The following is a 23,198-nucleotide window of genomic DNA, read 5'->3' on the forward strand; positions in this document are numbered from 1 at the left end:
TACAATTCATAATAGTACCCAAATTACAGTTGTGAAGTAGCAACAAAATAATTTTATAGTTGCAGGGGTCACCCCCACATGAGGAGCTGTATTAAAGGTTTGAAGCATTAGGAAGGTTGAGAACCACTGCCCTAGAAGGTTGTGATGTTGGGTTTCACCACTTCAAAAGAGAAGAGGCAAATGACTACTGAGTAGGAAGAGAACAGGGGGATGTAATGGTGTGTGTGTGTGTGTGTGTGTGTGTGTGTGTGTGTGTGTGTGTGTGTGTGTGTGGAGATGAGGGCTTACTGAGTTGCTCATCCTGGCCTAGAACTTCTGGTCTCAAAGAATTTCTTTGCATATACGTCTCCCAACACATCACACATCATTTGTTATTTCCTGGGTCCTGTCAGTAGAGAGAAAGTAAATAAATGGCCTGAAGGCAGGCACTAGGTCTGCTGGCTATAACCAAACCATCACTGGGATCAGGGCCCAACATATGGAGGGCTCCATACATAGCTGTCACATGAATAGAGTGATTCATAGCAGCAGAGCTCCCAGCTCAGATTGGGAATTTTATTTAATTTTTTAAATTTTTATTAGTTTTGAGACAAAGTTTCACTGTTTGCCCTGGCTAGCCCAAAACTCACTATGTAGACCAGGCTAGCCTCAAACTCACAGAAATTTAATTCTCCTGAGAATTAAAGGCATGTGCTATCATGTACAGCATTTTTTTAATAAAAAAAAAAACAAGGTTTTATATAATCCATATAATCTAGAATGGCTGCAAATTCATTTATGGGCATTTATCACCACACCCAGTTTACAGGTGCTGAGGACTGAATCTAAGGTTATGTGCTTTGTTTGTTTGTTTGTTGTTGTTGTTTTTTTGTTTTTTTGGAGACAGGGTTTCTTTGTGTAGGCTTGGCTGTCCTGGAACTCGATCTGTAGACCAGGCTGGCCCCGAACTCACAGAGATCTGCCTGCCTCTTCTTCCCCAGTGCTGGAATTAAAGGTGTGTGCCACCACTGCCCAGCCTTGTTCATTCTTTCTGACCAATTGGGCCATACTTGAGGTCTCAGAGCTGAGAATTCTTGCCTTTCTGTCTTTTCTCGTGGCACATTCCTCCAATACCCACCAGGCTGTCAATCAAGACATCCTTCCCAGTGCTTTGAAAGACCCACTATGCATGTTCCCTGTCCGTGGTGCTGGGGAGAGGCGGTCAATTTGGTACTTGCGTGGGTAGGAGGGCGAGTAGTCAGTCCTTGTATCTCCGCAGGAAGAGGAAACAAAATGAAGCAAGAAGACAGCTGGAAGATGCCAGAGGGGCGCCACTTGAGGTTCAGAAAAGTGCTCAACCACAGTGCCAGGAAGGAAAACGTAGATTTGCCTTTCTCCCAAGAGACTCCTGAAGAAATGTTTGGTTTCCTGCCCTCTTAAGATCAAGACATAAAATTGGGCAGTGGTGGTGCATGCCTTTAATCCCAACATGTGGGAGGCAGAGGCAGGTGGATCTCTGTGAGTTTGAGGCCAGCCTGGTCTACAGAGGGAGTTCCAGGACAGCCAGGATTACACAGAAAAATGCTGTCTGGAAAAACAAAATAACAACAACAACAATCAAGACATAATGTCAGGGGTTAAGAGCATTGGCTGCCCTTCCAGAGGATCCAAATTCAATTCCCAGCACCCACATGGCAGCTCACAACTGTATGTTAGCTCCAGTTTCAAGGGACCTGACACCCTCACATAGACATGCATGCAAGCAAAACACCAGTACACATAAAAATAAAACAAATAAAAAAATCTATTCTCAAATGCTCAATCACATATGGAAGAATGAACATGTTCCTTCACCTGTAATCCCAGCACTTAGTGAAACTGGAGAGTCCAAGGCCAGCCTGAGCTACATTACAAGTCTCTCTCTCTCTCTCTCTCTCTCTCTCTCTCTCTCTCTCTCTCTCTCTCTCTCTCTCTAGCCCTACCTGTCCTAGAACTTGCTCTGTAGACCAGGCTAGCCTCAAACTCAAGAGAGCTGCCTGCTTCTGCCTCACAGGCACTGGGACTAAAGGTGTGTGCCACTACACCTGGCCATAAGGCTATCGTAAAGAAAAAAAAGAAAGAAAAAGAAAAAGAAAGAAAAAAGAAGCCTCAACAGAAGATGCCATTAGAAGCCAAAAGGTGCAGACTGTAGATGGAATGAGGACCCAGGTTTCCATTAGGACCATGCCACACTCTATATAAATGCAACACCTCAGGAGAGCATTTCTCTGAGCCTCAGGTATGAGCTTAAAGATAGCCTTTGGTCCATATGAAGTTGAGTATTGTTCTTTCCAAGTCTGTGAAGAATTGCGTTGGAATTTTGATGGAGATTGCATTGAATCTGTAGATTGCCATTTTTACTATGTTAATCCTATCTATCCATGAGCATGGGAAATCCTTCCATTTTCTGATATCTTCTTCAATTTCTTTCTTTAGAGATTTAAAGTTCTTATCAAAAAGGTCCTTCACTTGTTTAGTTAGTGTTATCCCAAGGTATTTTATATTATTTGTGGCTATTGTAAAGGGTGATATTTCTCTGACTTCTTTCTCAGCCCTTTTATCATTTGTGTATAAGAGGGCTACTGATTTTTTTGAGTTGATCTTGTATCCTGCCACTTTACTGAAGGAGTTTATCAGCTGTAGGAGTTCCCTGGTAGAGTTTTTGGGGTCACTTATGTATACTATCATATCATCTGCAAATAGTGAAAGTTTGACTTCTTCCTTTCCAATTTGTATCCCCTTGATCTCCTTTTGTTGTCTTATTGCTCTAGCCAGAAGTTCAAGTACTATATTGAATAAATATGGGGAGAGTGGACAGCCTTGTCTTGTTCCTGATTTTAGTGGAATCACTTTGAGTTTCTCCCCATTTCATTTGATGGTGGCTGTTGGCTTGCTGTAATTGCCTTTATTATGTTTAGGTATGTTCCTTGTATTCCTGATCTCTGCTAGACCTTTACCATGAAAGGGTGTTGGATTTTGTCAAAGGCTTTTTCAGCATCTAATGAAATGATCATGTGGGTTTTTTTTTTCTTTCAGTTTGTTTATATAGTATATTTCATTGACAGATTTTCATATGTTGAACCATCCTTGCATCTCTGGGATGAAACCTGCTTGGTCATGGTGGATAATTGTTTTGATGTGTTCTTGGATTTGGTTTGCCAATATTTTGTTGAGTATTTTTGCATCAGTGTTCATGAGGGAGATTGGTCTGTAGTTCTCTTTCTTTGTTGCATCTTGGTCATTATCACAGCTATGAGCTGCAGTTAGAGGACCCTGAGCACAGAGCTGTGACCCTACACCATACCACCCTCACCTTCCTCCCAGGAACCTCTCCTGTCTCCAGCCTGCCCCAGAACACTTTTCTGACCCCACGTGGACTTGGTCACTTTTGTCTCCCACCAAGGTCACACTCAGTCTCCCTCTTCACCTTGGTGGGTTTGGCAAACTCTTTCCCTTCCACTGTGAAGTAGGTAGGGGGAGAAGGCCTTGTAAGAAAGCTGAACACAGTTAAGTGGACATCTCATCTCTGCTGCCCTGGAACTCTCGAGTCTTGATGACGCCTCCTTTGAATATGTCTGAAAGAAGCCCCCAAACTCCTTTGTGGTCACGGGTACAGAGACATCTGTGATCTCCACCACACTCAAGCCACACCTTCTTCATTTACATTTTCCAACACACGGATCCAAGGCTGGGGAATACAATGGTACAAGAGGGACTAAGAGTCCTACTGAATGAATTAGGAATGCCTCGGAGAGGGAGACGAGAGGTTGCAGAGGTGGGTATGGGTGGAAAGGAGAGCAAGAATCAGTCCCCAGGAGAGAAGAGAGCCCAGGACAAGCGCCCAAAGTGATGGCGCAGGCTGGGTTCTGGAAGCATGGCTGTGGCTTGATGCAAGCCCTCCTGTGGCAGGTCACATGACTTAGTCCCTGAGTCAGGTGTCCTATCCAGGCCTTATCTCTCCGTCCCCAAGCCCTCAGCCTTCTTTATTCTCACTTTCTTAAGGCCTGTGGCCCCCAGCTCCTGCTCAGTAACTGTCCCACACACCGCCCCCACCCAGCCCCAGGGCTCATCAGCCGGAGAGGAGGGCCTCCAGGAGAGAGTAAGGACCCTGCGCCCCAAAATGCAGCTTTACACTGGCAGGGGTCGGGGGAGGAGAGTCAGAAATGACTGAGCTCCGGCCGCCCTCTCAGTCCAGCGCTCCGCGCCCCCTCCAGGCTTTGTTGATTTGTTTTTTTCTGGAAGGAGGAAAAGAGGGCTCAGTCACATTAAGTCTCCCTCAGCCATTTCATGCTGGGCCCCCAGCTGGGAGGAGGAGGAGGAGGCTGGCTCACTCAGCCCTCTCAGCTAATTGCTCATTAAAGAGCATTAATGAGCTGCCTTTCACCTCACCTCCGCCTAGAACAGCACAGCGTCCCTACTTTTGCCTAGTTCGCCGCCCGGCAGTCGCTACTGAAAAGCCAGTTGCTCCCAGCTCACCTTCTTCTACCAAGTCCTGTACGGGGCTTGGCTCCGAAGGTTCTAGCCTCACCTGGCGACCCAAGTCCCTCATCCTTCCCAGAGGGACACTCCCACCCTTGGCTAGCACGCCCCGCCCCCACCTTGCCCACGCACTTCTGGGGACTTACAACTTCTCCAGCAAGTAGAGTCCCAAGAAGGATCCATTTCGGAGCGCAGTAATCTTGTTGTTGCTCAAGAGCCTGAAGAGACAGGAAGGACATTGAGATGTGCTGTTAGAAGCTAGACAGTGGTGCAAAATGCAGATTGAGAGGGACCCGGGTTCCCAAGAGGGCCACGCTGCATCCTGTAAATGCCACTCACTGTCTGCAGTTAGGCAGCAGGCGCCCCACCTACCACTCTCTAGGGGGTGGTGCAGGGAGAAGCTGGTGAATAGTCCCGCCCTAGAAAGAGCTTCAAGTCATGGATGTCAAGCAATGATGCAGTGAAGGACCCATAGACTGGATCTGATTTGAGATGGGGCTCAGTGGATGTTAAGATGTGACAGCCAGGCCAGGCGGTGGTAGCACACGCCTTTAATCCCAGCACTTGGGAGGCAGAGGCAGGTGGATCTCTGTGAGTTCGAGGCCAGCCTGGTCTGCAGAGTGAGATCCAGGAAAGGCACAAAACTACACGGAGAAACCCTGTCTCGAAAAACCAAAAAAAAAAAAAAAAAGATGTGACTGGCTACTTCCACTATGGAGCCTCAGCGTCAACTCCCCTGAGCTTCTGTGCCGAGCCCACCGCAGGGTTTCTGTCCTTGCCCTCCCTCCCTCAATCCAAAATCCAGAGCAGAGCGATGGGGAAGACCTGCCTCCTCTGGGTCAGGTAGAAAAGAGGAGCCCCGAAGCCCCTCATGGAGGCACACTCCTTTAATGCCAGTGCTTGGGAAGTAGAGGCAAAAAGAGCAAGAGCTTATTGAGGCCAGCCTGGGCTACCTGGGACCCAGCCTCAAAAACAAACAAACAAAACACAGAAGGGAAGGAAGGGGAGGGGGAGGAGGAAGCCCTGGTGGAAGAGAGGTTTCCAACACTCTTCTTGGAGCCAAGGACTCTACAGAAAGGTGACCATTCTGGGCCATCAAGGTCTGCAGTCCAGAGGGGCTGAACCGTCACTGTGTCCTTGCCTCCCCAACCTGTGGAAAGACTGACGGAGCCCTGGATCGATCTGACAGAAGGCTAGGTCTCCCCTTTGCAATGCTTGCTCGGACAGGACGTTCTGTTTGTTTACCGTTTCTGTTCTGGGGGGGGGGGGAGGCCCCCAGTCTCATCTTTGCCCACCCACTTGGCCTTTTTCTCCCAGACTTCTTATTGGGGGGAGGGAGTTCCAGACCAGCCAAAGGGTTCAACCCTCCAGTTAATTGCTTATTAGAAAGTTTTAATGAGGCCTCTCAACCCAAACTCCTGGCAGCCCGGGCCCGAAGCAAAGGGTTTCCCTCTTCTTTGCTCTGCTCTTACTAGTGGAAAAACTCACTGGAAGGCCCAAAGTACAAACCTTAAGCTGTCTCTGGAGTAGACAGCCTCAGTGCGCTACCGTATACAGAAGGGAGAGGCTAGGAACCTAAGATAGAGCTGTCAGAGATCTGTGCCCCCCACCCACGCCTCATGGGAGTGAGTGAGTAAGTGAGTGAGTGAGTGAGTGAGTGAGTGAGTGAGTGAGTGAGTGAGGAATGACCCCATGAAGCAGGCAAGGAGCCCCAGGCCCCGACTGGGGGCCTTTGGAATTCTAGGTAAATGCTCCACGGCTAGGCTACATCCCAGGTCCAACACTGGCGAGGATGGAGGTGAGTGGGAGGGGGTGCCGCTGGATCAGTGAATGGGTTAGACACCTCATCTTTCTTCTCCCTCCAGATAGAGCTCCCCCAACTTCCAGTAAAGTCTAATAGTCCTTCCAAAGGTGACAAGGGGTGGTTTCCAGGAGAATGACTTAGGGGAAATTACTGGGCGTCCAAAAGGCTACACACACACGCACGCACGCACGCACGCACGCACGCACGCACGCACACGCGCACACGCACATGCATGCACGCACGCATATGCGGTGATATATTATGTCCCCCAGTATACTGGGTCCCCCATTAAAATTTATCTGAGTATCAGAGGAAAAAGCCAACCACTGTAAGTAAACATGGAAGTCAGGCAATGATAGCACACGCTGTTAATCCTGTCACTTGGGAGGCAGGGATCTGTCTGGATCTCTGAGTTCAAAGCCACGCTAGGAACAGAGCCAAGTGTGGTGACACATGCCTTTAATCCCAGCACTAACCATAGAGGTCTGGAGGTCTGTACAGACAGACAGGAAGTGACAGAGCTGGGCAGGAAGGGGAAGTGATGTAGCTGGGCTGAGAGAGCAAATGAGTCTCTTTGGAGACGGAGGTGTCAGGGAGGTGAGGTTAGCTTGTGACTTTCCCTATTTCCCTGATCTCTCAGGTCTCAAGCCCGATATCTGGCTCTGGGTTTTTATTTAATAAGGCCATTTAACAATTTGTACACACACACACACACACACACACACACACACACACTTCATCTTAATATTCCAAAAAGCACATCACTGATGGTACCACCTGTGTACTGCATACTTGTAACTAGCATCCAGGAAGCTGAGACAGAAGGCTCAAGAACTGAGGGATAGCCTCCACTACAAAGTAAAACATCTATCTCAGAAAAAAAAAAAAAAAAAAGCATACCATGGCAGAACTGAGCTACAGTTCAGAGGAAGGACATAGAGAGAGCATGTACTTAATGTGCGTGAGGCACTGAGTTCAATCCTAACACACACAGCAAAAACAAAACAAAAACCAAAAGGTCCCTCAGACATGGGAAAACTGAGAGCTTTTTAGCAAACTCCCTTTTTCTTGTGTTTTGGATCCAGGATGCCAGCAAAGGGCTCCTATTCACAAGTGGAGAAGCCACAGAGAACATTAGCACTCAGGCTTGGAAAACGGATGTGATCTTGGAGTGGGAAACAGGTCTGAGTTCTGGGCAATGTCTGAGGATTGGGGATTCCAGTCTGAAAAACACTGACATTAAAAATCCTACACTAGCTGGTGTGGAGGCCCACGCCTGTAATCCCAGCACTCAAGTGCGGAGGCAGGCGGATCTCTGTGAGTTTGAGGCCTCAGGCCATTGAAGGGATACATAATGGAGCACTCTCTTAAGATAGATAGATAGATGAGAGACAGATAGATAGGGACGGATGGATAGATAGATAGATAGATAGATAGATAGATAGATAGATAGATAGATAGATAGATGATAGATAGATAGATAGATAGAAACAGATCTTGGGCTGGAGAGATGGCTTAGTAGTTAAGAGGACTTTTTGCTTTTGCAGTGGGCCTAGATTTAATTCCCAGCACCCAGAAGTGCACACCCATCCATAACTCCAGTTCCAAGGGGACCCAATGCCTGCACTCTGTGGGCAGCAGGCACCCACGTGGTATATATATATATATATCACATGTAGGCAAAACACAACCATAACGTATTTTTTTTATCTTAAAAAAAAAGGCATAGTATTTGTTTTTGTTTTTTTGTTTTTGTTTTTTTTTTTTTTAAGGTAAATCTTTAGGCCAGGTATGATGGTGTACACCTTTAATCCCAGCACTTGGGAGGCAGAGGCAGGTGAATCTCTATGAATTCCAAGTCATCCAGGGCTAAGACTATCTCAAAATAAGTAAGTAAATAAATAAATCTTTTAAGAAAAGTGGTTTTTTTTCCTTATTCCTATACTAGGGGACAGTAAGATGGTTCAGTGACAGGAAGCACTTGCTGCCAAGAGGAATGACCTGACTTTGGTCCCCAGAATCAACCCAGTGGGAGGAGAGGACGGATCCTGCAAGTTGTCCTCTGACCTCCACATGCACATGCACACCCACACAAATAAATGTAGGGGGAAGTCCTGAACTAACAAACGTTCTTATTCCCTCTTTTCCTGTTTTTCCTCCCTTTTCCTCTCTCTCTTCCCCCCTCTCCTTGCATTCTCCTTAAAAAAAAAAAAATGTGAGTGTGTGCACACGGAACACATCACAGTGCTCATGTCAGAGGTCAGCTTGCAGAAGTTGGTTTTCTGCTTCTGTCACGTGGGTTCTGGGACCAGGCATGGTAGGAAGTGCCCTTACCCTTTGGGCTATCTTGACAGCCCTGCTTTCCTCCCCTTTTTCTATTTATTCCTCTTAATTATGTGTATTTGTGGTGTGGGTGTGTGCAGCAGGTCAGAGGAGTTGGGTCTCCTGGAGTTGGAGTTACAGGTAAGCCACCTGATGTGGGTACCAGCAATGGAACTCTGGAAGGGCAGTGCATGCTGTTAACCGCTGGGAATCCCTCCAGTCTCTGCTCTCTCTTCTCTCTTGAGACAGGCTCTTGCTCCATAGTCTAAACTGTCCTGGAATGCACGATCTTTGTGACTCTACCTACCTATCACGTGCCAGGATTATAGGCATGAGACATCTCGCCAGGCAGAAAATGCTTTCTAGGGCCAGATGGTGGTGGCGCACGCCTTTAATCCCAGCACTTGGGAGGCAGAGCCAGGTGGATCTCTGTGAGTTCGAGGAAAGACTCCAAAGCTACACAGAGAAACCCTGTCTCAAAAAACAAACAAACAAAAAAAAAAAAAAAAAAAAGAAAAGAAAAGAAAAAGAAAAAAGAAAGAAAAGAAAAAAAGGAAAAGAAAATGCTTTCTAATAAATAATTCTTTTATATACTCCCAAATATATATTCATATCCCCAAATTTCCAAAATGAGAACCTGAGTTCCCAGGTAAAGAATCCTATTCAGAGGAACACATAAGTGGTAATGGGGTCCCCATATTTCCATGCCCTTCAGCCATCAGTCCTGACCCCTCTCATATATCCCAAACCTTTAACTTACAGCTGGCCCATAGAAATACAATGTGAACCACGTGTGTAATTTAAAATTTACTATCAGTCACATTTTTAAAGCGTGAAACTAATTTTAATAGAATCTGATTTAACCCAACATACCCAGAGTGTTTTCATTTCAATGCGTAATCTATTTACATTTTTAATTAGGTATTTTATTTCTTTCAAAACTTGGTAATCTAGAGTGTACTGTACTCCAACAGCATATCTCATTTCAGGCCAGCCACGCTCTAAATGTGTGTGACTAACATTGTAGGGTTCAGGAGCATTGCAAAAGGTGGGGACCAGCCTGCGAGGCAGTCCAGGATGAAACTCAGGACCACACCAACACATCTCTTAGCTTGGCCAGCTCCCGGACACATCCCACCCTATTCTACGGAGACCCCCTGCAGTTGGACCCCTTCTCTATATGCCTCTGTGCTGGGGACAGCTGCAATCCACGATTTGGGCTTGACCAGCACAAATGCCATCCCCTAATGTCTTAAAACTCACACTTTTTTTTTTCTAGATGCAAAAACTGTGATCCCGATCTCCACACACACAAAGGCGGGCATCAGGCAAACAGCTCTTTATCCTTTTCCAATGGGCCCCCTCCAGGTGGCAGTGCCCACTTTTGACAGACTCCGGCTGCATGGTTTGAGCCCCCAAATACCCAGAATTGGATTTTTTTTTTTTTTTTTTTTTTTTTGCTTTAAATCCCCTGAGCAGGCAAGGAATTTTACTTTAAACCTGTATCATCCAGAGAATGTTCATGGGTTGTTGTTGTTGTTTTGTATGGATCTAGGAATTTATTTTTTACTGGTGCAGGGGATGGATCCTTGGGTCTTGTGTATACTATACTCTCAAGTCTGGAGATGTTATGGGCAGGTGGAAATCTGGACGTTGCAGAGCTGATAGTGGGGTGGCTGAACATAAATATGCACACGCACACGCGCACACACACACAGAGAGAGAGAGAGAGAGAGAGAGAGAGAGAGAGAGAGAGAGAGAGAGAGAGAGAGAGAGAGAGAGCGCCTCCATCCAATGGGAAGGAAAAAATGTTCCCACCATTGTTGACTGTGTCGTGGGAAGAAGGCCGGGAAGCAGCCCGGTGGAGGAGGGAGCCATGTCCCCTACAGCTCCATCCAGCTGTTCTAGACACAGTGCCAGCGTGGGCTTTCTTTAAACTCCCCGGTCAGACCGCTCCTCCTCAGGCTATACTTCTCTCACACTACTTACTGCCTTGCAGGGAGCCAGCCTGGCAAATCCCTTCCAACCGCACTAACCCTACAGGCCCCCCAGAGACCTGGCTAAGCATCTTTGACTTCTGGCCCCACCCACCCCTCCTGCCCTCAGCTCATACTTTCAATGGGAAGGAGGACCAGTCCCCCGGGGTTGGTCCCCTCTTCTCTATTCCAGAGTTTGAAATCTGGCCAAATACGGGGTACACCAAGGCCATTCCAGAATCCTCTCTGGGTTGGGGGTCCTATTTTTAGGGAGGAGAGTGAACACAGGAACTGCCAATGGAGGAGGCCAGTGGAGCGGGTGGCTGGCGTCTCGGAGAGTCCCTGCGGCCTCTGGGTAGCCACAGGAACTCACCAGATACCACTCCCACATCAAAAGTGACCCTAAAGGACTCATGTAGGCCCTGCTCTATGGGGCGTGGAACCAACATGTGCCGGCACCAAAAGTTTCTCACGTGCCCAAGAGAGTCAGTCAATGTATGTGTCTGCCTCCCTCCTCAGATCCAACAGACTGGATAGTGAGGACCCACTCTCCCTAGGGTCCAGCGTGCCAGTGGTTTAGGCCTTCACCAGCTTTGCAGAGTGTGGGAAAGGCCTGGCACCAGTGCCCGCTGCTGCTGGTATGTGGTAACGGGGAGCTGAGCACTGAGAGGGAGCGGGGCTGTCTGCTTGCTGATAAGCTCCGAGGTACCATTCAGGCCAAACCCGAGCTCCCGGATTGTCCTGTAGGATGGAGCTCAGGGCCTCTGGGTGTTTCCAGTGCCTAGTAAAGTGCCTGAAACCTAAAATATAAATCAGCGCCTCTAGGACACAAACACTATGCTGGGTGTGTAACTCAGTGATCAAACGCTTGCCCAGAATGTGAAAGGCCCTGCATTTGATTCCCCAGCATAAACAAGCAAACAAACAAACAAATAAATGCTATGGATTAGAAGTTAACAAATGCCTAATATGCATGACTACCAAACATCACACTTTATCAATGAGTAATGAGTACTGTGTTTAATGAAGGATTATAGGTAAGGGGCTGGAGAGATGGCTCAGCAGTTGGGAGCACTGGCTGCTCTTCCAGAGGACCCAGGGTTCGATTCCCAGTACCCACATGGCAGCTCACAACTGCCTGCAACTCCAGTTCCGGGGAATCTGACATCTTCACACCAATGCACGTAAGATAAAGTTAAATAAATTTTTTTTTTTAAAAAAAAAAATGAAGACTGCCCTTCTGCGGCTCCCTTTCTCTTTCTCTAGGACAAGTAAGGTGCCGTGCCCATTCCCGGAACTGCTTCCCCCACCGCTTTGCTTGGCTGGAAGCCTGTCCAGGCAGCCCTGAATGACTTCAGGCAACAGGAGAGCCAGGTGGATCTTCCTCTTCCAGTCTCAGCACTGTCCAGACACTGCCCTAGACACAGAGCCAGCCAAAGACAGCCATGGGTCAAGGCCAAGACCAAAGAGACGCTGCCTCATCCTGACCCTGCTTATTGGCTTTCCTCTCACTTTTTCTAACAGGTCTTGTCTCCTTCCTCTACAGGACTTGGTAAAGAGTGGGCAAAACCAAGGCATTTGGGCTTAGATGGAAAACTTTACAAACTGGTCAGGACAATTTCGAGAGGACTAGCTGAGATGATCCAGCCTGACAGACTACTTGAACAAGGACTTGAAACAAGCCCTGAACTTTCCTATTATCCAGAGACTGGACAAACGATACAGGACTTGATGATTAACCCCAAAATTTTCTTTTCAAGGTTCCCTAAAGATATCTTCACCCCTAGAAAGCAAAAAGAAAAAGAGAATATAGATATGAGATAGATCATTGAATCTACTCTGAGAAAAAAGATAAAGAAATAATAGGATAAATAGGTAGATCATTGAATCTACACTGAAGAAAAAGGGGAAGATATAAAAATGACAAAAGGTAGACTACTGAATGTATTATGAAAAGAAAAAAGAGAGAATATGGCTATGATAAGATAAAAAGGGAGATTATGGAATCTACTTTTAAAAAGAAACTACTTTTTTTTAAATAAGATAAGTAATGAAAAATTTTTGGTCTGAGTTTATCAGATGTTACTGGACTGGACATTGTTAATATATATAATGGAGTTTTTTATCTGAATCTGTCAAATGTTAATGGACTAGACATTGTTAATGTAATCTTGACTGTATATTGCATATACTTATTGGATAGTTTTTCTTGTATTAGTTATAAGCTTTTTTAATTTTAGACAAAAAGAGAGGAGATGTGGTGGTATTGTGTTCACCAAAATATTGTGTACCTTAATAAACTTACCAGTTAATAAACTTAATAAACTGACCAGTTGTAAAGTTTTGAGCTTTAGAACTGAATCTACAGGCCGAAACCACAGACAAAGTGCTACAGGTGTTTGTGGAAGCTGATGAGGGAGACTTGGGGATTTTGTGGCCCCGGAACTCTTGCTGGGACACAAGAAATGGTGTCTGCTGTAGCAATCTACACTTAGACTTTCAGAGAAACATGCTACAGTGGAGGTGGAGATGGGAGGGAGGGACTTTCAATCTACCTTAAGGACTACCAACCACTGCCACTATTTAAAATCCTATCGGTGAGATCCAAGCAAGCTCGTGGATCCTTCAAAATGTAAATAGAGCTGGGGGAAGAAAGGGTCTTGGGTTTGAGACTCAAAGAGTCCATAAAACACATAAATCCCAACGGATTCATCTGCTATTACCTTTTCATTGATCTCTGAAATAGGGTTTCACTGTGCAGCCCAGGATGATCTTGGTCCAGACTGGAGCAGCACCACACTGGCTGACCCATCGTTCACACTTACCCGTAAGTTAGTCCCCCAGTCTCTCCTCCCCAGTGTTAATTTGGAGCCCAGACCTGCCCAGCACTGTACAGCTGGATCCTCTCCGTCTCCAAGGCTGTAAAGTCCCTGGGACAAAAAGCATGTCTCTCAGCTCCTTCAGGGGCGTGGATGTGAGTCGACACTGGCTGAGTGAATAGGGGCAAGCAGAGTACCCAGGAAGGGAATGCCCATCGGGAAGGAGTTCAGTGCAGAGCCAGTGGTCCCAAGTCAGGGACGGTTCCCTTCTTCCTCCCATTCCTATCCCACTATGCTACCCGACCCCGCCTACAGGACTGAACATCCATCTTTTCCCCAGCTACCTGGAGCCCCTGCTCCCCGATCCATAGGTGCAGCAGACAGCTGGGAGATGGTTCAGGAAAGGCGATGGAAGACCTGGAGAATCGATTTAGAGACCAGAGGTCTTCCAGTTCCTGGACCAGAGTGTCTTCACATGCTCTGTGGGGTATTGTACACTTGTACTGGTTAAGCCATTACTGGGGGGGGGAGGGGTTCGAGCCCCCTTCCCTGAATGATGAAGGACAGAGTAGATGGATCTGCCTTGCCGCCAAGACACCTAACTCCAGGGCATGCCCACTCTGCCTGCCTGTCCTTTGGAGGTGCCTGAGAGGCAGCTGTCCATCCCAGAGCAGGAGTGTGCTGAGGATGCCTGCTAGGGAGCCAACTCTGACTCTCTTAGCTGGGGCTTCTTATCTGGCTTTTTTCTCCTTCCAGTTTGGTTTGAGATTTTTTTCATTTTTTTTTTATGTTTTTTTTTTTTTTTCATTTTTTTTTCTCTTTTTCCAAGACAGGGTTTCTCTGTGTAGTTTTGGTGCCTGTCCTGGATCGCGCTCTGTAGGCCAGACTGGCCTCAAACTCCCTCTGCCTCCAGAGTGCTAGGATTAAAGGCCACCACCACTGGGTGCCTTGTTTTGTTTTTAAGGCGCATACCTTTAATTCCAGCACCCTGGAGGCAGAGGGAGTTAGAGGCCAACCTGGTGTATGCACCAGGCCTTGGAAGCCACCTGGGGTGGGAGTTACAGGCATTTGTAAACTGTAGGGTGTGAGTGCTGGAAACCAAACTCAGGTCCTCTGCAAGAGCAGCAAGTGCTCTTTACGGCCAGCCTCTCTGCTTTGCGTTTTTTTTTTTTTTTTTTTTTTTTTTGAGATAAGGTCTCACTCTATAGCCCAGGCTGGCCTTGAACTGGCAATCCTCCTACCTCCGCCTCCTGGGTGCTGGGATTACAAGTGTGGCACACCACATCCAGCTACTACTGTAGCTTTTGGCAGTGATAAGACATTTGCTCTGGGTGTGGTGGCACACACTTTTAATCTCAATCCTGGAGAGGCAGAGGCAGAGGCAGAGGCAGGCAGATCTCTGTGAGTTCAAGGCCAGGCCAGTCTACATAGCCAGTTTAGGTCAGCCAGGGCTATGCCAGACAGTGCTATGTAGTAAGACCCTGTCTCGCAAAACAAAACAAATAACAAACAAAAGAAAACAAAAGTTCGTCTTTAAATTTCCTTCTGTCTACTAACTTTTTTCTATTTCAGCAACCCAACTCAAGTGAAGAAAGGGAGAGCTATGTTTTGGTGCCCCTTCAGTCATTCAAACCCTAGGGCTCGATGCTTCTGGGTCATGCCATCGGGGTGGGTTACCTCCAGAGAGCGGGAAGCCTCCCAGAGGCCTGGGAAGCTTCACAGTTCCCAGTCTCTGTCCTGATTGCTCTTGAAGTCACCTGCAGAGGTGACAAGGGAGCCAGAAGCCGGCGGAGGAGGGCTTGGTGAGCTAGGGAGGGGCAGAGTTCTGCACAGGGGACCCCAGCCCTTGCCAGCCTTTCCCACCCTGGGGCTGGCGTTTTTCTCCCGTCTAAAGCACACGGTTGGACCTCCCCACACAATTCCCAGCACGGCAGGAGCCCTGATCGCCGTGGGGGCTGGGGGGGGGGGGAGAAGGGCGCCCATTCCTCCCCTTTCCTTTCCAGCTGGGAGATGTCTGGCTCCTCTACTCTGGCTACAACTCCCTCCTCGGGGTCACACCATCGCTTGCCCTCACCTGGGCCCATCCATCTTGCATACCACCACCCCGTGGTGCCCCATCCCGCCTCCCCTGCCTCCCAGGGGAACATGAAGGAGTGGGCTGGGGGAGTAAGACCTCTGTGTCAGCTCACTCCGGTTTCTCCCCCCCACCCCACTTCGCCCTCCCCCTCCCTCCGTGGTCCAGTCCTGAAAGCAAAGGAATGTTCTGGAGTTTGGGAAGGATGGGGGCCCCTCGGAGGAGGGAGGAAGGGGAGGGGAGGAGGCAACTCCGTCCTGTCAGTGTCTGGGCCCTAAATAGAACACAGCAGCCAGGCTGGGGGAATGAAAATAAACAGCCCCTCTCAGCGGCCCTTCCTGATGGTCCCTCAGCTCGGGGGCCATTTCCCTTCTCTCTTCCCCCTCTGCTCCCTGGCCCGCCTCTCCCTCGGGGGTGATGGGAGAGTCACTGCTTCTGGGCGAACTGTGTGACCATGGGGAGCTCCCCCACCCTCTCTGGGCTCTGGCGATTGAAGCAGACCGAGGCTGAGTTGAGAGGAAAGACCCGGACCCACTTAGGAGCGGCAGAAGAGGGTCTTATCCCAATGACACATGTGTGTGGTGGGGTACGTTTACAAACAGAAAAATGTGACCCCAAATGTAAGAATCAAGCAACAGTAGTTTCATGCTACACTAGTTTGCCTGCACGTGGTGGGTAGATTCTCAGAGTCGCCATCAAGGACTAGGCTGTCGCACCCTTCACCAGTTCCACGAGACCCCACAAAACGGGACCTTAGGGTTCAGAGTCCATGCACATGTCTTGATTAATCCAAGCAAATGACCCCGTCTAGTGACTTCCCTAGCCATGTCCTGGTACCATTTGGGGCTGAAGGATATGTATGTCTTTGGGACCCAGCCTTAAGGGGCCTCAATCTCTTAAGTGCAGTAAATAATGCCATCCAAATCCTGCGGGGGTGGGGGGGGTTCTGCTTTCCTCACAGGGCTCCCCTGAAACAGGGCCATGCATTGCACCCTAAGATCTGGCACCAGGAGTCTGAAGGATAGGCATTTCTCAAGGCCACAGAGCAGGGGCAGTCAAAATCTCTGGCACCTGGGCTGGCCATCGACAGCCCCTCACGAAGGTGGATGGGAGGAGTCAGGGAGGCCCTGGGGTTCCTCCTCTCTCCTCACTTGGGATAGGCAAGGGGGTCTAGGGGTTCGTGAGGTGTGAATAAGACCTTCACCCCAGAGGGCTTGGGAGTGTGCTAGACTCAAACCTCCCGCATCTCTCCATCTCGGGGGGCCTCTTCCCTCCTTTCTTTCCTTCTTTCTCTCCACTCTCCCCCTCCCCCTCCCCTGCTCACAAAAGCTCTCTGTACACAGCCACTTCCTCTGGCCGCTGTCTCGGAGCCCAGACCTTATGAGAACCATATGGGGGAAAGAGGGTAGAAGGGAAGGGGGTGGGGAGGCAGGCTGGGCCCGCCCCTCCAGCCAGCATCTTTCCACTGCCCTCAGGCTGTGTGCCTGGTGGTTGGCACACTTTGCCCCACACTCTCCTAACTAGATTCTGGTGGTTGCATTGCCTGAGTCCCAAGCCAGAGCTGAGAGTCCCCAAGGGAGATCTTTGCGGAAGAGCCACCTCCCTGAGGCAGGAGGATCATTGGCAGGGTCCATCCATGAGGGGCTTCCCCCTACCTCTCCCTACCCAGGACCATCACATGAGCACCCCAGCTAGGGTTGGGCACATGTGTGCAGACAGTCCCTTCTGCCCTTTACAGGGGCGTCTGTGGTAGGCTGAGCAGGTTGCTATTCTGGGGGGATGAGCAGTGACTTATCCGAAGCCTGCCCCGTCCTCACTCAGCCTGAAATGGTTCCAGGTTAAGAGGGCTTTGGTTCTGCTGGAGAAAAAAAAAAATTAAATAGGTTTTAAAGGTAGAGTTTGGGTCCACTGGATCCCAAATAGCAAGACCCTCATCTGGTAGAAACATTTAGACTCAGTTAATCCCACACTGATCCACCTAGCGATTCCTCTAATCTCTCCAGCCTTAGCTACAAAGCCTCGAGATGTGGGCCCGGGCTTGCTGATTCCTAAGACCCTTGTCAGTGCAGACGAAGTGGGAATTTATGGCACTGGCTGGTGTCCTCTGAGGTCCTCCTGGGGAGATTTCCTTCGGCAGATATCTATTATCAGTCCTTCCTGGAATCCCTTATTCTCAAGCCTGCTCCCCCTCTAACTCTCAGAGCTAAGGACCAGGAAGCAGACCTTCAGCCACTGCCCAGGTTGGAGAGGTTCCCACTCCCCAGCAAAATCCTCCCCGCCATAAGCCACCTACCCTAGGACCTTTCTCCTCAGAGAGAGGGCTCATAAGGGCTCCCGCTTGCTCGGGGCATTTGTACCCACAGCTGCCCAGCAGACAGGGCTGTGAGGCTGGGGGGGTGGGGTGAGAAATGGATCAGGAAGGAAGCCAAGAGCTCTGCTTTCCTGGAAAACTGCAAATGAAAGTCCACCATGGAGGACACAAAGCAAAGGGTGGGGGAGAGGGGACCTGTGGTCTGCAAAAACAGAAGGCAGGAGTTGAGATAACGGGCGGGCGGGCGGGCGGGCAGAGGAAGGATTTTTTTCAATGAGGTAAACAGGACTGCTCAAGGGAGGCCCCCCTAGCAGACAGGGACCTTATCTGGCACTTGGAGTCCTAGCCTTAAGTGTCTGCCAGGCTTCTATCTTGAGGGTTCCTGTGACTGGGAGCTGGGGGGACCCATTCTGGAGAGGAGAAGAAGGTCCTCAGTGGGACTGCAGCAAATGTCTGTGAGGGAGGACACAGCCGCAATGCAAAAACAGCTGGCTCAAGTCTGGCCGCTCAACCCGGTTGACAAGCTTAAAAAAAAAAGGGAAAAATCTGTGTGGAAAAAAAAAAAGAACACAGAGGAGTTAGAGAGGACGAAATGAATGTCCTGTTTTGTCTGAGACAGGGTCTCCCTATGTAGCTCAGAATGGCTTGGAACTCACCGCCCTCCGGGATTACAAGCACGACCCCGCACCTACCATGACTCCCCACTTATAAGGGGGTTTCCACCCCGTTGGCATGGAAAGGGCAAGCAGCACCCCGCTGACAGCCTTTCTTTCTCATCTCAAGATGCATTTTGGGGTGCGACAGTGTGCCTGGACTGAGGAATGCTCGCCTACCTTCTGCAGAGAAGACCCCTGGGTCTTTTCCCTTCAGAGGCTGCTGGCCCGGGTGGGGGGTGGGGTGGGGGGGACCATCAGGATCATAAATGTGGAAAGCTAAGAAAAACATCTGGAGAGAGATGCAGAGTCCACCCCACTCCAGACTGATGGATGAGTGGGCTTCCCTGGTCTGTCCTTTGCACTGTTCAGTCAGGTGGGGACCAGTCTCTTCAGAAGGTATTGTGAGCCAGCTAGGTGAATGGCCTGAGAGGAGAGGGGAGCCTTTCCTTAAGGGTGGGCTTGAGGCTGGGGCAGGAAAGTAAGTTACGTCGAGTCTGCTTGCTACTTTGTCATGATATATTCTCACCAAGAGCTGGTCTCACTCCTTTGAGTGGCGTCGATGGGAATTAGCCATGGCTGGAACGCATTAGTTGCCAAATCATTCTAAGATGTACTGCAAAATCACTTTTCTATTTTTTTTTCTTCCCCTCCCTTCCTTCTGCCTTGACCATGTTAGGATTCCCTAATCCCCACCAACAGACATACAAGAGACAGCTCCCACACATGTGAGTGTGCTGAGCCTCAGGAGCATGTGCCGTTACACAAACCACCTCCACCCCCAGCTGAAACATCACTGTGCATCTGTGTGACCCAAACATCAGCCCAGCTAGTACTCACGGCAAAGCATTTTGCGCCTCCCTAACGAAGTAGGCTGGGAATGCCCAAGCCTTCTACGACCCTTAGCATTACTGGACACGCAGACCTACTGTGAAAAAGTCTTAGTTAGCAGCCACTGCCATCCCCCAGAGCTTGCATGGAGGCTGAACAGGGGAGAAATGCCGCCTCCACTCAAAGGCACACAGGCGTGTGCATGCACACACCCCAGCTGGAGAAAATGCAGGCCAGCTGGCTAACATCACAGGCTGACCAGTTGTGTCCTGTCAGGAAGCCGGCCGCCTCTGAACCCACCAGAGGACTTACTGTATTGTTCTGGGGACAATCGAATAGATGAAGCCAGCCTCAGCTCTGGGCTAGGGGTGGTTGGAGAAACGGTTGCCTCCGCTCCCGGGGTCAGGCTGACAGGGAAGGCGAGGCGGTTTTTAGGCTGGATCTTGAACGGGAAAGCAAGGAGTCACCGCTAGGGCGCGACCCTCAACTCCACGTCGTGCGTGGAGCTTGGAGCACATGGCCAGCACAGGAAGCCGCTGGGGTGCGGGGGGCTCTCCTCGTGCGGTTGCCGGAACTTGAGACCAGTAAAGCAAGGGCTGAATCGGGCCCCAGAAGAAAGGAGAACGCTGGAGGGAGCCGGGAGGCACGTGTCTCCCTTCAACTGGGTTGCTCTACCAAATCTTTGAGCAATGAAGTCAATCGATAAACAGTCAAGGCCTGTATTATTTCCACGGAGGAGAAAAGGAACAGACCAGAACCCGTTTGCCCAACCCGAGTTCACTTCCCAAATGTGGACAGTGGGAGAGAGCCCAAGAGGGAACTGGGACGCGGAGGGGGGAGCAGGAGGGTTCATTCAGACCAGAAGCTCCAGCATTCCAAGGACAGGCTTAGCGGAGCTCACTCTCCTCCAGCCCAATGAAGCCCGGCTGGGAGCAGAGCTCCGCAGGCCCGGGGCGGGGCACCGCAGACTCTGTTATCCCAGTTAGCGTCCAGGCTCGCCAGCTGAGTCCAGGAGGATGCCCCCCCCTCCCCGCCCTCGTGGGGGTTCCGAAGCCTCAGTAAGAACCACAGCCATCTAGAGGGCCCCTGGCCCGGATCAGCCTTCCCACTCCCACCCAGCTCAGGGCCCCTTAAGGCTGCAATGCTAGCCCACCTGGGACAAGGGACACGGATGTCCTTCCAGCGCCCACTCGCACTTCACCTGTGCAGGTGAGAGGACTCTGTGGGTGCCTCTCTCTCTGGGGCACACCCTGGTTCCCGAAACCCCTATCCTTCCCCTAACTCAAGTTTCCCGGCTGATGCCTGGACTCAAACTTTGCCCAGTCTCTCAAGTGGCAAGATCGCCCCGCTGCTTTTAGGTTCCCCTCGTTGTCCTGATCGGGCATAGGGTACTCACAGGGTGATGGTGCCGTTTGGCAGAAGGCCGGGGTCCGGAGGTTCGGGGAGGTCCCCGCCGCCGCACACCACCCTCCTTCGAGCCGGGTTGTGGGCGCCGCCACTTAGTCCCTTGGGCCGCTCCCCAGAGCACTTGCAGCCGCGGATGGGGACCGGGCAGCCAGGCGCACCCCGAGTTCCGGGAGCCAGGAGCAGAAGACACAGCAGCAGCAGCGGCGGCGGCAGCAGCAGCAGGCGCACGGGCGGCACCGGCATCCTGCGTCCCCCGGCGCCCATCAACCCATCGCCCCGCGGGGACCTACAGCTCAGGAGCCAGACGGCGCGCCGGCCGGAGGGACCCGGGCGTGCTGGAGGCGTGCTCAGCGGGAGCCCCGGGCGCCCGAGGGCGGGGCGGGGGGCCCTGGGCGGAGGCAAGCCTCGGGGTCCCCGCTGCGGCGCCCCGGGGGCATGGCTTACGAGCACCGGGGCCCGGCGGGACGCGGGCGCCACTGACAGCGCAGCGCGGGTGGCCCCCGGCGGAGCGGCCCGAGTCTCAGCGCAGCGCTCCGAGCCGATGACGGGAGCCCGGCCCCTGCGCGTCGCCGGCTCGCGGTGCGCGCGGCTGAGACCTAGCGGATCGCGCCTGGCCCCGGCCGCTGCTGTCGCCGCAGCTCCGTGCCATGGATGGGGGCAGCTCGGCGCCGCGCCGCTCCAGCCGCCAGCCCCCGCCCGCCTCCCTCACCGCCTCGTCACTCTGCGAGGCCCTAGCGCCGCCCGATGCGCAGCTAGGCGGCTGCCCTCCTTCAAGTGCAAGCCTGGAAGCCGGCTTGGACAGCCACCCACTCCCATTCTCCCTGCACCAAGGCTGTTTTTCCATCCCGACTCTTTCTACGGGCCAGGACCCTTTCTCGCCACAACCCAGCTCAGACCTCCAAGGCAACCATTACTTTTTTAACAAAACCCTCTCATCCGCCTACACCCTTGTTCCTGCTAGGACTTTTGGTGAAGTTCGGGACTGGTCTCGGTTGTCTGGGTGCTTCATGTTAGGGGGTTGAGCTTTGCTCAGAATTAAGGTCATTCTTGGCCCCTGACACGATGGGCCGATCTAAAGCTGACTCTCACAGTACTGTTCCCACCCCCAAATTTCGACCGAGACCACAGCAGGAGGACGCAAGTCCGAGACAAGGAGGCCATAGACCTTACCCTGTGAGCAGTGACCTTGCCCAGCAGGAGGTGCATGTCATTAGGCCAAGGAGAGGTCAAAGGCTAAGGCAGCCGCTGCCAGAGTTAGCCCCCTGTTAGGGAAGGTTGGTGTGGTATGGTGTGTGTGTGTGTGTGTGTGTGTGTGTGTGTGTGTGTGTGTGTGTTTGGGGGGTGGGAGGCAGTAAATGCAAAGGTAAAAATAAGAGAAGGCCCAGGGGCCTGTAATAGGGTATGGGCAGAGCCCTGGACCAGGAGTCAGGGCATCCCAGCCTAGGTTTGGAGGCCCAGCGATGCCTTTTCTTAGCTGTTTGACTTTGGACACAGCACATAACACCGAGGGGATTGTAATCTATTGGGTCCTGCTCGTCTCGTCGTGTATGAGTGTAGACTGTGGTATGAGAAAGAGAAAGTGTCCAGTCGCGGGTAGGATCTGACTCTGACAGTTGGGCAGGGGAATCAAAGTGCCCGGTGAACACAACAGGAACAACCACCAACAGCTGGTGACAGATGTGCTGCAGTGCCAACGGAAAAGAAGGCCCGGGTCAGAGGACCCGGGTGCCACCTTCTCCGTTTCCCCACAAAAGATGAACTTTTTGTCTCTTCCCCTCACTGCTAGGTAGCAGCTTCAGGGCTGGGGCAGAACTGCACCCCCACCCTTCTGAACCAGCAGAGTGACCCCACTTTGGACCTGCTGGGGTGTCCAGTGCCTTGTCTGCCACGGTGGTCTGTGAGCCAAGTCTCCCATCTCCTTTGCAGGGAAGCGGCTTCTCTCCCTGGCCCGATGGCAGCAGACACACTAGCTCGCTTTCTCAGCTTTCCCTCGCTAGAGTCCCTGGTCAGTCCCCGTGGCCGGCTCTGTTTCCTTCAGCTTCCAAAGATAAATAAATAGTGATTGCAAATGGAGGAAATGAGAAGTGGAATGGACGCTCCCAGCAGGGGCCTCGGGCCGGCCTAATGGAGACCGCATTCCTCAGGAAAGGGGCCAGAGATGGGCAGAGACCAGGCACGTATACCACACTGCCTATCTTCTAACCCGTGTGGGTCAGAGATACACAGAGAAGAGCTGTGGGGCCCCTGACCTGTCACAGCTTCTCTGTGGCTTCCCTTTGCTAAAAGACAAAGTCTCAGGAGGAAGTCTCTTGTCCCATGAACCCTCTGGGGCTCACAAATTACAGATGACATTGGAGGCTATAGAGAGAAGGTACATTGTGATAGGCATGAGATGCCCGGTGGGGGGACATCTCCACAGCACTCCCACCCTGATGGGCATCATTTTTGACTTCTGCACAATGCACAGAGTGTGGGGTGCATCCCCATTTGTATATATGGAGGGA

General features: G+C 50.9%; 1 protein-coding gene across 2 annotated transcripts in view; it reads right to left on the minus strand.

Annotated features, from left to right (window-relative positions):
- The window catches only part of Adgra2 (adhesion G protein-coupled receptor A2), a 44,707-nt gene extending 23,350 nt beyond the window's left edge, over positions 1-21,357 (minus strand). For both annotated transcript variants that reach the window (XM_042263028.2, XM_006982922.3), the window contains exons 1-2: positions 20,684-21,357; positions 4,644-4,715 (exon numbers count right to left, since the gene is read on the minus strand). In XM_042263028.2, the coding sequence (XP_042118962.1) occupies positions 4,644-4,715; positions 20,684-20,958 (347 nt within the window). In that variant the 5' untranslated portion in view covers positions 20,959-21,357. The remainder of the gene's footprint in view (positions 1-4,643; positions 4,716-20,683) is intronic.
- Positions 21,358-23,198: the final 1,841 nt, after the last annotated feature.

The sequence above is a fragment of the Peromyscus maniculatus genome, chromosome 17 (assembly GCF_049852395.1).
Source record: "Peromyscus maniculatus bairdii isolate BWxNUB_F1_BW_parent chromosome 17, HU_Pman_BW_mat_3.1, whole genome shotgun sequence".
Lineage (NCBI taxonomy): Eukaryota > Metazoa > Chordata > Mammalia > Rodentia > Cricetidae > Peromyscus > Peromyscus maniculatus.